The sequence below is a fragment of the Pseudochaenichthys georgianus genome, chromosome 10, assembly GCF_902827115.2.
Source record: "Pseudochaenichthys georgianus chromosome 10, fPseGeo1.2, whole genome shotgun sequence".
In the NCBI taxonomy this organism is placed as follows: domain Eukaryota; kingdom Metazoa; phylum Chordata; class Actinopteri; order Perciformes; family Channichthyidae; genus Pseudochaenichthys; species Pseudochaenichthys georgianus.
Window position 1 is genome coordinate 18,225,302 of NC_047512.1, and position 17,900 is coordinate 18,243,201.

The 17,900-nt window shown below is 40.9% G+C and overlaps 1 protein-coding gene across 1 annotated transcript in view; it reads left to right on the top strand.

Annotated features, from left to right (window-relative positions):
* The first annotated feature begins 2,699 nt into the window (after positions 1-2,699).
* tsc22d3 (TSC22 domain family, member 3) overlaps positions 2,700-17,900 on the top strand; it is a 44,969-nt gene continuing 29,768 nt past the window's right edge. The window contains exon 1 of the mRNA XM_034092559.2: positions 2,700-3,436. Within this exon, the coding sequence (XP_033948450.1) occupies positions 3,108-3,436 (329 nt within the window). The 5' untranslated portion in view covers positions 2,700-3,107. The remainder of the gene's footprint in view (positions 3,437-17,900) is intronic.

Sequence of the window (17,900 nt, forward strand, 5' to 3'; positions counted from 1 at the left end):
CACATCAACTGCTCTGCTTGACGAGCTAGCAGGAATGAAAGCTAACGCTACAGGTGTTCCCACTAAAGGGTCCGTGTGGCAACACAATACGAGAGGTGAATTATGTCCAATAACGTGTCACCACAGTAGTATATAAAACCATGCTCGTACAACCTATAGAAATGCAAAACCGCATCATTTGAGAAAACATTTCATAACATTAACACAACATATTCGAGGTGGTTTTAAATAACATATTAGATATTATTATATCCGTATTTATTTATTTCTCCAAGTTATGTTTTTGTGTGCACTGAGGAGTCTCAAACAGGCGTTTGTTTAATCATTTTAAGATTGGCTTTAATCAATGTTTGAAAATGAATTCTTCATATATGATAAATGAGTGGTAACATTTTATTTATGGTATTATTTCCACATATTTCTCTCCATTCTTCCTTCTGCCAACGGTGTCGCAGTTTCTCGTCAGTCCCGTTGTTGTGCTTCGTGCGTACGCATGGGTTACAGTTTGCGTGGAGGACCGCATGTTTTCCCGTCAAGTTAGTATTTTATAAATCGCAAACATTGCCTAGAAACTGGCGTACGCCATTTTTTGAGCGTATATCCCTTTATGAATGAGGCCCCAGATCTCTCAGCAGCTGCCGGGACTGTCCTGCCACCGGCACCTGGTTTCAGTTAAGTCTTTTGTTGCTACTAGCAACCAATACTTCAACTGTGCCATAGCAGTTGTCATTTAACATGGTTCCACCTAGTTTTAATCTTTTAGTTGATATTTTGTCATGATTGTTGATTTAAGATGTTTGCAAATACGATGGAGTCTACTTTTACTCTGTTTTGTTTCTGTTTGCTTAAATATCATCATTTAAAAAAGAAAAAAAATAGTTAGTGGGGTCATGTTCAGCATGCAGCTCAATTGTTCCTCATCCACACCTGAATTTTTTTTTTAACCACAGATAAAGAAAAGCCACATGAGCTCAGTTTATTTACTTTAAAATATGTAAATCAGCATAACTTGAATCCGGCAGTTTGAGTTAAAGTGTGTAGAAGAAAATGTTTTAAAGTGTGGTGTATCAGGAGGAGGAATAGTTGTATATGTTACTTTCTTATAGTAGTGTTTGCATTATGATGGCAACAGAATGGAGTTCAACTTGACTTCTAAGTGACGATACTAACAAACCCACACTAGATGGCAGCCTCTACCCGAATCAGGCCTCAGTCCCGTCCTTCCACCATAAAACTGTAGCAACCTCGTTGCCCGAGGACATCATTACACACTCAATAAAGCAATAGTCAGTCATTTTCTCTGCTTAATTGATCCCACTGCTACCCAACAACGTGTGGTGTGAAATGTTTTACTGCAGCAGGAACAGCAGCATGCCTCAGAGTAAGACATGCTATTTGTAATTATCTTGTTGTTCTGTTCTTGCATGACTGGCCATCTGTAGACAGCATGCAATACACTTGTTGGTCAGGGGTCTGAGCAGTGCATTCCTCTCAGAGCTGTCTGAAGGCCTGTAATGACATGGTGCTGGTATTTACCAGGGCTTGTGAAACACTCGTCTGGAGGACAATGGCATAGCACGCAGATTGGCCAATCAAAAACCTTTTGGGAACAGATATGGAAATTGACAAAGTCGTAAACAAACACAGTGTAAGCCTGATAAGATTTTAAGGTTTGTGCTTGCATGCAAGTTGAGAGGAAACAATTGGTCTGTCTCTCACTAAACACGTGCACTTCACAATGAAAACAACGTGACTCAATGCTTTAGGAATAAAGTATTTATTATATTATTTATTATTGTTACTGTTTCTGTAATGATTGCCAACGATTATCTGTTTATCTAAACCTGTGCAGGATGAAGAGGACTGGAGCTCATCCTCACACACATTAAGAGAGGCTGGAAGGACAGGTCAACAAGTCCATCAGAGGGCTAACACATAACATCCATTACATTTAGAGCACCCAAAGGAAACCCAAGCTGACAAAGGGAGACCATTTTAAGGCCCCTGCCAGTTGTTGGGTGGTCCGACCCATGACCTCCTTGCTGTAAGGTGGCAGGGCCATTCAATGCAAGGTGTCACCTGCTCAGGGACAATTAGGGGTTAAGTATCTTAGAATACATTAACATCCAATTGGTAGATGACCACTCTACCAATAAGTGCTGTGATTCTTCTGAGAAATTCACTGTCTATTGGTGAGTAAAGACATCTTTAACTGTATTTAATTGCATTATCTAAAATCCTGAGTTTCCAAAATATAAAACTCAATCAATAGGAGCATGTAAAATGGATTAAAGTACACACGCTAGCCAGACATCCATGCCATGCTGGCAACTCCAATCACACATTTTCACAGATTAGCAAACCAGACATGTTATAGAGTGTTTGTTTGTGTTCCTGAATCCTCCCTCCCACACACACTGCTTGAGCTGTCAGCATGGCAGGGTGGAGCCAACGGAGCTGCACATGTTTCCAGCATTTTCTGACGCTCCCCTCCTTGTGTTATTTCGCGCGGCTAAGCTGAAAAATAAAAGAGGAGGACCCAGTTTGTGTAACCAGCAATGCTATTTTACCAATCACAGGGGTTTCCCCACCCTCTCTGTCTCCCTCCCTTTTTCACTCCCTCCCCTTTTCACTCCCTCCCTCTGTCTGTAGGCACACCAACCAAAGAAAAAAAAAAGTGCAGGGAAAAAACGTGATAAGCAGCTTCTGGGTTTTGCTTTTAAGTGCACTCCTGCTGAATTGGCGTGAGGGAGTGTTTGGGGCGTTTACTTTTTCTCCTGCCACAGTAGCAACACACTGCAGCAGCACCGGCCCCGAACAAAAGGCTAAGCACAGCAGAGCCACAGGAGGAGAAACTCAGGGATAAAAGAAGGCAGAGCAGCCCAGCGTGACTGCATTTCTCAGGGAGGAACTGAACCTGCCATTTAGCCCTTCTGGTCCCGGAGTGAAGACAGGACGCTAGACTACAGATAGACCAGCCTGTCTGTCACTGAGCTGTTTCCTCTTTCACTTTATCCATACACCTCAGTCTGTTATCCTTTACTGAGATTCCTGCACCTTCCCTTGTTCACCTGGGCGTCTTTCCTTTCCTCTACCTGTCATTCGAGATGTCAGAATATGACTGCCTGTCGCCCATCGGCCTGGACTGTTGCAGTTGCTGCTTGGACCTGGCCAATGGCTGTGATGAGTCAATGGCTCCGGGCCTCGGTTCTACAGGAGGCTTACCAGGAAGCCCCACCAGCCCGAGTGTCAGTCACTTTCGCCAGCTACGCAACCAGCTGATGTACCAGAACCTGAACACAGACAAGCTGAACAACATCATGAGGCAGGACTCCCTGGAATCTGTGGTGAGGGACCCCTGCTTCCTGTTCAATGAGGGGATCTGCAACAGCAACATTGACCAGACCATGCTGTCCATACTGCTCTTCTTTCACAGGTATGTCCGTTATTTGCTGACAGGTTCATGCTTATCTGACAAGGACTGAATAGAAAGGCTTATGTCATTAGGACATGAAACTAGAACTGAAAGTTTTTATTTACATCAGGTACAAAGTCCACATTTTTCCGTCTGGGACTCCATGTATCAAATCACAAAAAGAGTGCGGCTTAAGGAACTTGTTTTGCTTAAATGAAACCGATGACGAACGGTGACTAATCACGTTTTGTTGGATCAGCACTTCTTATAATAAGGCTGACATCAGCATTTATAGTCATGGATTAAGTTGAGAATAGTATGAGGGCGTACATATTGATTGTGTTCCAGAAATGAGTTTCAGATGAGACTCTGTTAGAACCAGTGACATGCGGTGAGGTTCATGGCTGGTGAGGCACTGACTCTTTCAGAGTCAGATTTACAAATATTATATTTTGACCTTAATCGAAATATTCGGTTATTTTCAAAAGCTTTTTTAGTCTGATGCTTCGATTCATTTTAAACAGACCGTTCAACAAAAGGATAGGCCTACCCACAATTTAAATATTGGATTGTTCTTTCTTTCTTTCTTAGTAAGATACCATTTGCATTACAATTGTGGTCTTACCTTGACTTGAAGATGAAGTCCATGCTATCCTTCTGGACAACAATCTCTATTACTTTTTTGTAAAAGTCCTGCTTATCTTCCTGTAGTTTCAAAAGTCTAGTTTGTTGTTCGCGTCTACCGTCTCTGCGTAGAATAACAGTAGCAACAAGAACCTGTGGGCTCACTTGCGCCCCCTTCAGTGCGGCAGAGGTTATGGCTGCCTCCCCTGGTGCTTTGTTCATTGCCGTTGTATGATGAGACCAGCGAGCCTAAATATCATATATACGTGAAATAAGTTATTTAGAGACTAAGGATGGCGAGGATACATGTAATAAAGGGATCTACAAACATTACATTGGTGACATACAGTGAGATGGTGCAGGCCAGGGTTTCCGTTAGCCGGTAATTACCGGTTTTTAGCTGGTAAAATGTATAAAAAACCGGTAAATTCAAAACCTGACGGTCAAAATGTCTGGTAATAATTAGGGAGGCTCCGATCGATCGGCCGCCGGTCATTATCGGCCGATATTCACTCTTAATAGTTTGATCGGTGCTCTCTATAAAGGCCGATCAGGAGAGCTGGATCTGATCTATATGGACATGAACGCGAGTGAAGTGTAACCGGACGCGAGAGAGAGATCAGATCAGCTGCTGAGTCAGACCGAGACACGCAGCTCTGCAGAATCACCTGAAGCCCCGCCCTCTGTTTAGCGCGCTGCAGGAGCTGCTTAAGAAACTGACTGCTGTCAGGAGAGAGAGGGAGGGAGAGGGGAAAAGAGAGGCTCTGTTTCTCCCGTGCTATTATTCAAAGTTGATGTAAACTTCTGAATAATGTACGTTATCTACTACAAGTAGTTTGTTTGAATGTAATAATTATGTTGTTTGTTGTTTGTGGAATCATTTATTGAAAAATTAATCTGAATTTTTTTCGATCTGTTACGATTATAAACTGAAGCAATATCAAAATGAGCCCCGTGAACTGAGTTTTAAACATCAGCATATCTGCTCATAGTCCGGTAATTACCTGCTAACGGAAACTCTGCTACACAACTATTATTATTATTATTGAAATATGACCGGTAAGTTTCAAATTTGTCCGGTAAAATAAAATCTGCCCGGACATTTGACCGTCGAGAAAAAATCCTAGCGGAAACCCTGGTGCAGGCATGCGCTTAGGGCCCGTTTTCCAGCCAGTTTCTGTGGGGTGACGCATCTGAGGTGAGGCAGATCTCATCTGTGCCTCACCTCACCCCACAGTAACTGGCAGTGGCTTGAGCGCGCTCACAAAATAAGTGCCCGCGCTAAATTAGTGCCCGCGCTCCAGCCAGTACTGTGGGCTTACGAGAGGCAGAGCTCGTCCCTGCCTCACTTCTCATCGCTACCCGTAGTTGTAGCGGAGCTCGGCAAATTAGCTGATTTTGACTATAAAAATCGATTGGAATCATACGGAAATCACATTTACAACACAGATCAGTGGAGACATTTTATTATTATTACTATTTAGTTTTTCTTTAGTTGTTTTTCCGTTACATTGGAGTATGACAGGTGAGGCTCTGCCTCCCCTGCCTCCCCTGACTGCACGTCGCTGGTTAAAACACATTATAACTTATTTCACAACTAAATACAGAGCAAAGTATTACAAATAAAATGTAGATTATCAGGTTATAACTGCTCTCTGTCAAAAGCACTACAGTATGTGTTTTTCTTACTTCCAATTGAAAGCAAATTAATTATGTATTCAAAACATTCAACAATGTCCAAATATTTATGCAGCTCACAGTGTCTATTTACATTCACACATTAACAAAAACACAAGTTCATTCTACCAGATTGAAGTCACATTGATTCAATTAAAATGATCTTTTATATCTAGGGGCCAAATAAACTGGCTTGATTCCTTTTCTGATGAGCTGCCAAACACTGTTTATAAAACACTGTTTGGCAGCTCACCCCACACTGTTGCTGCCAGTTCGTTTAGTTTGCAGCTCCTGCTCAATAAATTCAGCCTCAAATTAACAGTTGCCATCTTCCAAGTTGGCTGCAGTTTTGACCGATGCTGAACTCCTGAACCCGAGCCAGAAGTTACTTTGCAGTGTTTACTAATAAAGCTGTAATTACGTATGGTATGTCTGTAAAGATCTACTGGGAAATAGCAGCAAATACTACTGTACACAAACCTGTTATCAGCGTAAGAGCCACCTTCGAATGTTATATACTCGTTGTCGTCATTTGAGTCAGTAAAACAGATATATGTCAAAGGATCATGACATATAGTTATACACGTATGTTATATGATTAAAAAAAATCTGATAATGTAGTAATAAAGAGGGATTTTCCTTTTTGTTTATGATGGTGAACAGCATATATCTTGATATCAAATTTGGCCTTTTCCCCTCTCTTACCACATTTGTCAGAGGGCTGTTTTCTTTCTGTCACTATATTTACAAAAACATTACAGACAGACTTTGAATGATGCAAACCCATCTCCCTTTAATTAAACTAAAAAACAAAGTTACTGTTCCATTAAGATTTTATGGGAAACATTTCATATTTGCTTTGGTTTTAGATTAAAATCCAAGTCCTCTACTTGTTATAACATGTTTAACATAAGTTGCCCTTTTGGAATAAACATCCTTTACTAAAACATTTCTTATAAGTGCCATTAATCAGCCCTAATCAGTTGGAAACAAAGGTTTTTCCCATTTTTGTAGGATAAAATATCTGTGGAAATGTTTATGATGATAAGATGTACCTGACATGAACATGGCACTGGTATTTATCATCATTGACTCAGATGTTATCATATCAGCAATGTTCTCCGCCAATAACCATTATCAGTACTTTATCAAGTTTCTCCAGAAGCTAAACTGGCTGGGAATATCCAACAAGTTACATTTTAACCTGGCTTAACTTTTTTATATGCTACAGGCCATTCTTATCTTCTGTGGTGATGATTAATAACGCATGTGTATGGACCGTACAATAGAGGTAAACACATTTGCTGTGCACGGCAACTGATGACATTAGTGATAAGACTTTAACTGGGTTTAACTGGATTTTGTAGCTTTTGGCTGTAAAAACATATCAGTGCCTTCTCTCAGAGAGTCGGAAAATATGAAATGTTGACACATTACAGTTTAAAAAAGGGCTTACCTCAGATAATGAAAAACAACAAAAGAAGTTACCATAGCTATGTGGATGACACACACGTTTACGTAACAATTTCACCAGGAGCATTGAACAAATCAATGACTGTATGTGTCCGAACTTTCTCCAATTAAACAAAGATAAAACTGAGGTAATGGTTTTTGGAGCCAAGGCAGAACGTATAAAAGTTATCGCTGAGCTTCAGTCTGCAATGTTCAAAACAACAGGTAAAGCCAGAAATCTAGGCGTAGTCATGGACTCTGACCTGAGTTTCAACAGTCACATTAAAACAGCCTACTATCACCTAAAGAATATATCTAGGATTAAAAGACTAATGTCACAGCAGGATTTGGAAAAACTTGTCCATGCTTTTATCTTCAGTAGACTCGACTACTGTAATGGTGTCTTTACAGGTGTCACTAAAAAATCTATTAGAAAGCTGCAGCTGATTCAGAACGCCGCTGCTCGAGTCCTCACTAACACTAAGAAAGTGGATCACATCACTCCTGTTCTGAAGTCTTTACACTGGCTTCCTGTGTGTCAAAGAATTGATTTCAAAATACTGCTGCTAAGCTTTATAAACATAACGCTTTGAATGGTTTAGGCCCAAAATACATTTCTGACCTACTGCTAAATATCTGGAACGAACTACCAGAAACCTGCAGGTCCGCTGCAACTCTGACTACTTTTAAATCCAGAATAAATACTTTTCTTTTTGTCGCTGCTTTTAATTGAACTATTCACATCTTAGACTGCACTGTAACTTTTATCCATGTATTTTTTCTTTTAATGTTTCTTTTATTATCTTTGCTTTTTAATGACTGATTTTAAATGCCATTTTCTTAATGTCTTTCATTTTTTGTAAAGCACTTTGAATTGCCTTGTGTTGAAAAGTGCTATATAAATAAACTTGCCTTGCCTTGCCTTTCCTTACCTCTAGCTGAATAACACATCACATCAGTTCTACACTATAACCTCCACACACTAACTTCACTAAGCAATACCTTTCATACCAATAAGTTTGAGTTATACTTGAATATACTCAAGAATACCACTCAGAAGCGCCACATGTATAGGCTATCAACAACAGCCTGCCCTGGCCTCAGACCACCACAGCCTGACAACGGCACAGCGAACTAAGAAGAGGATTAAACCTGTTTCCTTGATGTTTGTCTCTGGGGAATGGGCCGGTAGGCCTACATAGACCGGTTGCTATAATATAGCTTTTGATCTTGGCATCGGGGTCTTAATAACTCCATAGTCCCCTATCGGTTGGGGCCCTTGGGGGAACTGTTGGACCACCGCCGGGCACAGCCAAATCCAGCCTCTCCTCCTGGCTGGCTGGAGAAGAAGGTTGCACAGTCACGGCCACGGATACAGCTTCACTTATATATTATGGAGCTAGATGGCAATGATGGTGGTGAGCTATCGTTAGCCTCCGGCTCCAGCTGCCGCTGCACGTCAACATTGCTAACGTTAGTGCTTGATTTCGAGGACGATGTATGACAAAAAAAACGGTCTAATTTTGTCAGTTTAGCTGTTACATCTCCTTGTTCTCTCTTGTCCTTTCTCTTTTGAGCGCCGCTCTTGTGCTTTGGTTTGCTGTACATTATAAATGCAAGCCATTACATTTTGTATAATGCTGCCAAACTTGCTGCTGCTAGCTACAGTACAGTACAGGTTGATTAAACGATTCGCTCGTCACGCAAGGTATCACATGACATGAAAAGGAGCAAAATTACAAATTAATTTAGGTTGCTTGGTTACTTTGAAGAATGCGTGAACCGGTCAATGCCATTGGGGCCCTTGCTGGCTCGGGGGCCCGGTGCGTTGCACCGGCTGCACCGTCGATAGTTATGCCACTGGTTGAGTTATTGGTTACTGCATTCAGTGTTTACAGTACCAGCTTGAATAATGCCTGTTGGCAGGGTTTTGTTTTAAGTGTTACACAATATTTATTTTTCTTTGCTGCTACGCAGTCATAATGACACAGCTAATTTCTAAACTAACCAAGGACTTACCCTTTTATTGTTGTGTAGTTGAATATTCATAGAAACATAAGAAAGTATGCTGTGAAAATGAAGCAATATTGAAATATTGACCTCCCTATGTCTTCATGTGAAAAAAGTACATGTAGTTCAGATGAGAATGTATGTACACCAAACTGGCATCTCGTTAAAAAAAAAGAAAAGTTAATAAATAAATAAACTGGTTATAAGTGCTAATATTTTCAGGTCCAGAGGAAAAGTGTTTACTTGCGCTAATGGCCAGTGTGACGGGGCATCGGTCTGGGCCAGCTCAACTGTTTGCCTGACAAACAGCCTTTAGCAGGGATACTTTGTTCCTGGACCTTTCCTTCTCAGGAGGGAATCACAGACACGGATCATGTGGCTTTGGTGGCTTGGCTTTCTCACAGGATTAATCATTGATTTCAAATGTGTACCCCAGTATTAAAACACAAACACACTCATTCATTCACACATGTACTCACAGTCTATCCCGTGAGATGAAACAAGAAAGCTGCCTTGCTAAGCTGTGGTTTGCAGAAGCTCATACATTTGTTTAAGTACTCACTTCGGGAGGGCCCGGCTTCTGATGAAAGCGTTGCTGAGGTTTATACTGTGACCTCACCCTGGCCTGGGTGGTCAATCTTCCGAGCAGCCATCATTCTCCTTTGCCACTTGTTAACACAATTAAATGTTCTGCATAGCCTGAGGAAGCATGCCAGAATTTTTTTTGGACTTGTTGAGTATCAGTAAGAGGCAGTGGCCATTAAACTTGTTATGTAAATGATTGAGAAATGTGCTGAGTGGAACATTTGAACTCTTAAGTCATGTTTGGTGTTTGAGGCAGAGCCAGGGAGCCCTGAGTGTGGGTGGGACTTGATCGGTGATTTTCACAGAATAAAACCAGAAGAAAGTGTGCTGATTTACTTTAAGGCTTAGATAGACAAACTTTGACTGAAATGGGAGAGGCCTGGCTGCACACCTTCACCCCGGGCATTGAGTCAGTACTTAGCAGCCACTAAACACCATACATGGCAGGGTGAAGAGCCTGGAGTGAGGTGACACATGTTTATCACAGGGCTGTGACCAGTCAGTCAGCCAGGAAGTTAAAGTAGAAAGGATAAATAACTTAGTGGCAGCACAAAAGATTTCACAAAGTGTCAAAGACCTCATAAAAGAGGTTTTCTCTGCAGCAGCCACTAATGTAAGCACATGACAGCCCACAGAGGTCCCCTCCAGGTTTATAGACATCATAACAATGATCTATCCTTCAAATCTTTAACGATATAACAAGTTGTTTTAAATAATACGTTTTTGCAGACTTTCATGTCCCAGTCCGGAGCCCATAGCTGCAAAAAGAATAACACTTTGAAAACCATGTAAGAAAGTTAGTCCGTTAAGTGTTTCAAATGACATGAAACCCGCGAGAAAAGAGCAGGCAAGAAGTTGAATGGCATGTATAAAGATGAAATTACTTTTCGTATAGGAGGTGATGTTCCCAGACTCGAAGGTTGTGCTTTGAATGATAAATGTAAAAGAAAAGAAAGGAAGTGAAATTATTTTGACAGAGAAGTTACAACCTCTGGCTGGATCTGATTTCCTGCTCCTACACAGCTATTTGACCTATTAGCACTTTGTTTTCTTACTAGCCAAGTCCTACAGTGGTATAAGTTCATTACTTTGGCCTCAGACGATCACAGGCCTTTGGCTTCGTTTCAGTTTACGACTGAACATCACAACCACTCTCAAAATGGAGAGCAGACCGGATCCAGCTGTATCAGAGATCCGACTGCGCTTTAGAGACTGATCAAAAATATAAACCACGAAATAACTTTGCAAGAAGTGCAAAACATACGTTTAGTAATCTGCTGTTGAGATTATAGAAAGCGACTTTGTCATGCGAAATACATGTCTGTGAAACTAGTAGAAGCATTTTACTCAAATAAATAATGCCATCTTAGTCTGCATCTTTGTGTGATAAGACAGTTTCATATTTTACTTTATTTACATGGCAGTGGATCAATTCTTTACAATACGTTAGTAAATTCCTTCTATATCTCGTAAATGACTGGACAGTGACATGTTGCATTCATTTCCATGCCGGTCAAACTGAATGACCTTTTAAAAGAGAGCTGAACATGGGCATCCAGTTTCCTTAACGTGTAAGGTGGGGAGAGGAGAACCTGGAAACTGGAACATATTCACCTTATGATATTTTAAATAAACAACATCTGCTTTGGTATTTAGACTTCTGCAGATAACATTGTGGCCGTATGGAAGCACGCAAATCCATATGAAATGAAAAGATGTAAGGAAACACTGCTTCCTCTGGTTTCTCTGCTACTATAAGTGGCAAACAAACGCTATATAAGGAAAAACATCTCCAGAGCAAAGGGGACACTAAAAACAAACATACAGCACAATTACAGCCCCACTGCTTATGAATTATCATAAGATGCTATACTGTATAGCGTATATATACAACAATAAAGGATGAGGTAGGCAAAATTGAAACAACAAATCTTCCCATTGGTTATGTTTACCACATAGAAAAGCATATCCTTGCTGACAACATAATCTTTATCCAAATATATTTATTTTATTCAAGTTCCTTTTTGAAACACAATTAAACAGTGCAACTTGGTGGCTCTGGTAAAATGAGGTAAAAAGTGTCCTTCAGAACTTCGAAGAGCGTTACACAATGTCATGGGTTGCAGGAGGCATGGATGTAAACAGAAAACAGGGATTAGTGGCGAGTAGACAAAGGGAAGGATGTCGCGTTGGCAGAACAGATTCATGGCCTCCAGGAAGTCTTGGGAGCCAATACCTGACACACAAAGGCCACGGAGGGGAGGTTTGAGCAATGTCTGGGGAAAGAGAGGGAGAGCTACAGGGAGAGATAGCTAGAGAGAGAGTCAGGGGTAGACAAACAGCCCAACAGGAGGGCGGGCAAAGACAAAACACAGACAGGACTTATGTAGGTAGACTGCAGATGTCTGTGTGAAAGTATCAACCTTTTTCTATAGCTTAAGGAAGTCATTCTTTACTGTTGACAGGAAGTCAAAAGCCATATCAAGTGTTTGTTTTACAGTTGGTTTTTTATGGGTTTCCTCAAACACAGGTTTTGACTATATGTTGAGTGACTAGTCATCGTGACTATGTTAAAAAGAGACACTCGGGGAGCAAGAGATTGATCCACAATATTGTAAACTACTGGAAAACAAACACATTTGGTGTGTGGTATGTATTTGGTGTTTTTGCCCAACAAATTAGGCCTCTGTGTGATTTTATCACCAAAGGAGCAATTTAAGGAGGGATGTACAATAATGGCTTTTTAATAGACCTCTTGAGTTACTGACTTGTTGTGTTGCGACTGTGTGAAAAGGCTGCCCTTGGTGCAGTGCCAATAGATGCCTGGAACCACTGCTCAATCATTTGTGTACAAGTTTATGTTCTTTTCTGTATATGTGTCTGCTTGTGTGTAGATGTAGACAGTACTTCATTACTGGACTAGACACTGTCTTCTGTCTATCAAGAGGTGATTAAGCTGTTGGTGAATGCACAGTTTCCAGAAAGTGCAATGCATTTACCTCCCGAATGCAACCTTCAGACATCAGTGTGTGTCAACTCGGAATCCTCCGCCACACCCTGCAGCTGCCAGAAGCTGATGCAACGTCCTGCACTCGGCCCTGTCTTTACCAACATGCTGTGGTTCCATGTTCAGTTGCCCCGAGCAACACAATACACATAACATGCTAATCAGATTGCAGTTACAGTATCTCTTACCATGCTTTATTCTCTGTGCACTTGTTTTGATCGCTTCAAAAGTTGGTTTCCATCTAAAGCACATCAATATGAACACACTAACAGTATACAATACATGCAGGTGACCCACAATGCTATGCTGTTGATGATACGTCACCAGCATAGAATCCAGCTAAGCTCCCTTTTCATGTGCGACAGAGAGTCAAGTATGTAGCAGAGAGGTTAAGAAATATATAAGTAAAACTATATTAAGCTTGCTATCCAAGTTGTCAACATAAGATCTGGAAAACAAAAGTCGTAATTGATGCATGAAAAAGAGACCTGCAGGTTTCACAAAGGTGCTTTCAACAATAATTAACTTATTTTAATGTTACTACTAACTATGCTTTCAGAAAATACAGTAAATAGACCTTCACTTACCCTTACCCTAAACCAACTTAATGTGGCAGTTGAACTTTAATCCAAACAATTTAATGATATTGAAATCAAAGTGTAATTTATGATTGCTTTATGTCTATTTTAAGATTGTTTTTATGCTGTGGTTCTTAATCATATATATGCAACCTCCAAGTGTTATATACTGGGTTCTTTGTGTTGTGGTCATTAAGCAAAATGTGTCCAAAATAATGTTGTGGGTGATGTTGAAAACTCTCTGTACAGAAGCCAATAATACATGTCAGCCTTGCCATATAAACATGACTTAAAATTGTGGCAAAGATTTCCAGTAAAAAAGTCAATGTAGTATGGAGACATAATAAAAAGGACATCTCCATCCTGCAGGGAAAGCTGAGCGCAGATACCTTTGGAACGTTCAAATCAGGCCACATTTCTGGACAACAAAAAGAAGGAAGCATTACAAAACGGATCCCAAAAAGACTTCAAAAGAGAGAAGCAGTTCCACCCATCGAATCAGACCCTTTCTTCTTTAACGCTTTATGTTTGTGCAATACTTTTTGTCCTACCCTCTTTTATTTGCCACATCTTTTGCCCTCTTATCCTTGTTTGTTCCTCCCTCTCTGTTTCTTCTCCTTCTTTCTTTTCTCAATCGCTCCATCTCGGTTCTTCTAGTTGGCAACCGTTAAACTTATGTAAGTCGGAGGGAGCAGGGCGGATTGGAGTGACCATGGCTTGTGCCAGCAGCTTTATCTGTTTGGACCATGGCTATGGCGCCTACTTAGATAATAAGACAGCCTGTCAACAACACTTGCCATCACACACACTCCCACACGCAAAACAGACCTGTATTTGGGAGTGAGTAATAGTGTTAAACAGTCAATCTGTTATAATCACACTCATTAGATAGGCATTAGACAGTACCACAGCTTGCATAATACTTGCTTTTAGGGGTTAGTATTTGTCTGGTTTGTCTTTTCAGCAGACTGCAGCTTGCACACAACAACCTGCACCTTTAGTCAGGCAGGGAGCTGAAATTATGTTTTCAGAAATGCACTCTCCATACCACCACTAAGGGTTATAAGCTGCTGGTTGGAGGGCAGTTCAATAATCCCTCTGTGTTCTTTTTGTTGGGGAAGGCTTGGGATTCCCACGTCAATTTTTAACAAACTCTGCATGAGAAGTAAGAATGTGGTAAAAGAAACACATTGTTACTAAGAGCCAAGTTAAAGGTTGGCTGAGGTGAGGAACAGTAGATCTGGAGTGGAAAGAAATGTTTTTTTATGAGCGCACTGTGTCCTTCTCATGATCCACGATGAATAAAAGATTCGGCCGGCTGAATATCCAAAAGCTTTACTAACTTGTATGTATCCAAAGTGAAAGAGTAGGGATAGAAACTCAACAATGCATTTTTGGAGCATGCCTTAAAAGGACTGGCTGACCCAGACTTTATTTCAGATTCATACCGATGCTTATCATCAATTTCTCTGTGGATGCCTGTTTCAGAGTCCAAAGGGCATTCGTCCCACACTGAGTACATTTCTTTCTCACCACAATAGTCTGCAACACAATGCAGCCAGACAGTGATTTTGTTAAGTCTGAGCCAGGCCTTTCATTAGCCTCTCTTATTCTCCCCTGGCACTGTTCACACGCAGGTTGGGTACATGGGTGCATACACACACACACGAACACACAAAGTGAGACGCATGCACAGTGAAGAGAAAAGGACAAAAGTGGAGGAAATGTATAATGTGCATCAACAAATATCTTCCCTGCTCAGAGCACACACAGATACGTGTAAAGCCTTATCAATTATCCACGAGTACACACATAAACTTACAGAAACCATCTCAAAATGCACTTTCCCCTGCAAGGAGAGCTAGAGATATACTATACTGTAGCAACGGAGTTACCACAGCCCATTACTGAGAAATGCTCCTAGAGTTTTTGGGAAAGAAAATAATTACATCTCGAGGCTTCTGCAGGTCATGATGACATGACAAACACGGGAAAGGTTACACACTACGAACAATCACATATTCTATTTTTGAATTTTTAAATGGCTGTGTGTCTGTGTTCATTCAACAATTTGAAGGTCTGGGGGTGGATGTGTAATTTAGAGAGAGTAGGAGTTATTTATGTTTCCATACTCTCCTGTCATGTAATGGCCGCAATGAGTTTGGTATTAAAACCAGACAGGGAGCACGTCACGCTCAGTTAAGCGGCATTATGCTGTTTTGGCCCAATTAAACATTACAGCAATATAATATGTAATTGGATTCATACCGGAGTCTCTGACATCTGTTTACCATCAAACAATCATAATTCTTAATTTAATCTAGTACTTGAGTGTTGTTTTAACATTTAGTTCAATTAAAGCTTTCTGAAGTGTTTACCTCATTTTGTAAGACGTGTCACCTCTACACCCCCGCCCTGTCCCATTTCTGAGAACCCCTGTGCTGTCATCCGTAATTCATCATTAAATCATTAAATGTTGCTTTTGCGCAACATTAAAAATGTGAGAAAAATAAACAAGTGAAAGACTTCACACAGCTGTCTGGGAAACTGAGTGGAGAATATCTTAGGCAACCTGCTTTCGTCTTGGTGCAATGAGTCTGTTTCATCAGATGAATCCAAGTATGCAATAAACTTGATAAATCAAGAAAACATTTTTTTTTGCTAAATCAAGAAAACATTTTTTTTTTTATTCTGAGGGCAGACCTTGGCAGAACTTAAATGTAATATAACTGAATTACAGTGTGCAGTATACATGATCCAGAAAAGGCCAGATGACTGGCAAATCCCCATGAACCATAATCAAACTCTGACTTTAGTGAAATGAATAGGGTTTCCTGTTTGTTACTGTTGCGTCCACATTGACGTCAACTGTGCCTGTAGAACTGAAGACGGACTGTAAACGAAAGGAAAAAAAGAAAGGAACTGCAGAAAAAGTCCAAAACAACCCAAAAAAGGAAAAGATAAAAACAAAAAACTTCCAGATGAACCCATTTTCTAAGATGACAATGCAGTTATCACCGTGAGTCACAGAGTTGGTCAAGTCAGCAGTTTATTGCGGACAACCTCTCAAAAATAAATTCAGTTCTCCTCCATAAAACTTTAAGAGAAAAAGCAGAGGCGGACTGAGGACTGGTTTGGTCCCAGTGGCAAACTTAATAGGTGGAGCTCTTTTACCAAGCTCTTCCTCTCTCTGTGGATGTCTGGCAGTGCCTGCGAGACTGAAATGAAAAAAGGGAGCCAGAGAGAGTGACTTTGAGTGAAAATAACAAGATGCTTCCTTTCCCAGAGCTCACTTCTTTGTGTCACTGGGTTTAGAAGAGGCAGTCGTACCATGGAGCAGCCCGGGCCAGTTCAAGTATCTGATGGGGCTTTATGCCTCAATCCCCTGCCATATAACTGTGCCATCAGAAGGAGCAATTAGCAGCAGTGACATTAAAGGACTTCTTTCTGCATTCCTTCCAGTATGGTGTCATCGGGATGAATGAGGCACAGATCATCATCATGTTTGCATGCTGGGGTGTTTACACAGTCTGGGATTAGGCTAAACAGCGGCCCTCGAAAAGCCTGACAGCATTTAGATGCTTCCGCTGTAAAGTAACAGATGCTGGGCGTAGGAAGCAGCGAAAAGAGTTGGACTTTGGGAGGATTGTTGACGAATGATGAAACTCTCTTTTCTCCATTCCTCCCATCGGTCTCATCCTCATGGGCATCGACTCCAGCATACCGCTCACATATAAACACACACACACAGACATCCAGGCTGCCTTCGACTATCCTGTCATCAGTCTTTCAGGGACCTGGATGCACACAAAGGCCTATTTATTTCTATCCTGCATAGAAGGTGTCATGTCAGGGAAATGGAGCCTGCCTCGCTCTTGCAGAGAGAGAGAAGACGGGAGTTTATGTAACAGACGGGGTCACAGCCTTTCAGTACATGTGAGCCGACTGTGTGGAAGTTAGCTGAGGTCAAGACATTTTCTTGCTTCAGTAGGGGCGTCTATAACTATAGAAAAGTTTGACTAGAGCAGAACATATGATAGATTTCTTCACTTAAAAAGATACAGCTCAGCGCTCAGGTCCCCCCAAAGTAGTCAAGAGAATAATATCTAGTCGAGAGATTTTAGAGCAGGTTAAAGTGTTTAAAAAGAAGAAAGATCCACCTTTAAACTTGTAATTACTAATGCTCATAGCAGCCGTTCACAAGTTCATAATTTTCCATGCTGCCAAAGTAGTAGCTCATATCTGCAGGAATTCAACAGGAAATCATAATCATCTGCACGGTGCATGATTCTTTTTGCTCCTTCTCCTAGATATTTCCATCTGTCTTTTCCACACGCTCTGCCTGGCCTTAATGTTCAAACTGATGCATCACCCTCAGGATTGTTTAGCATAATTTAAACATTTATTTTTCATATGATGTGTGGGAGATAACAAGTTCACACACAGAATATAACTGTTTCTCAACTTTGCTTTTCCTGTTGCATGTTGGGTCTTTCTAAGGATTGAGGGGATAAAATGATAAAGTCAAAACAACTGCTGTTGCATATTTGCC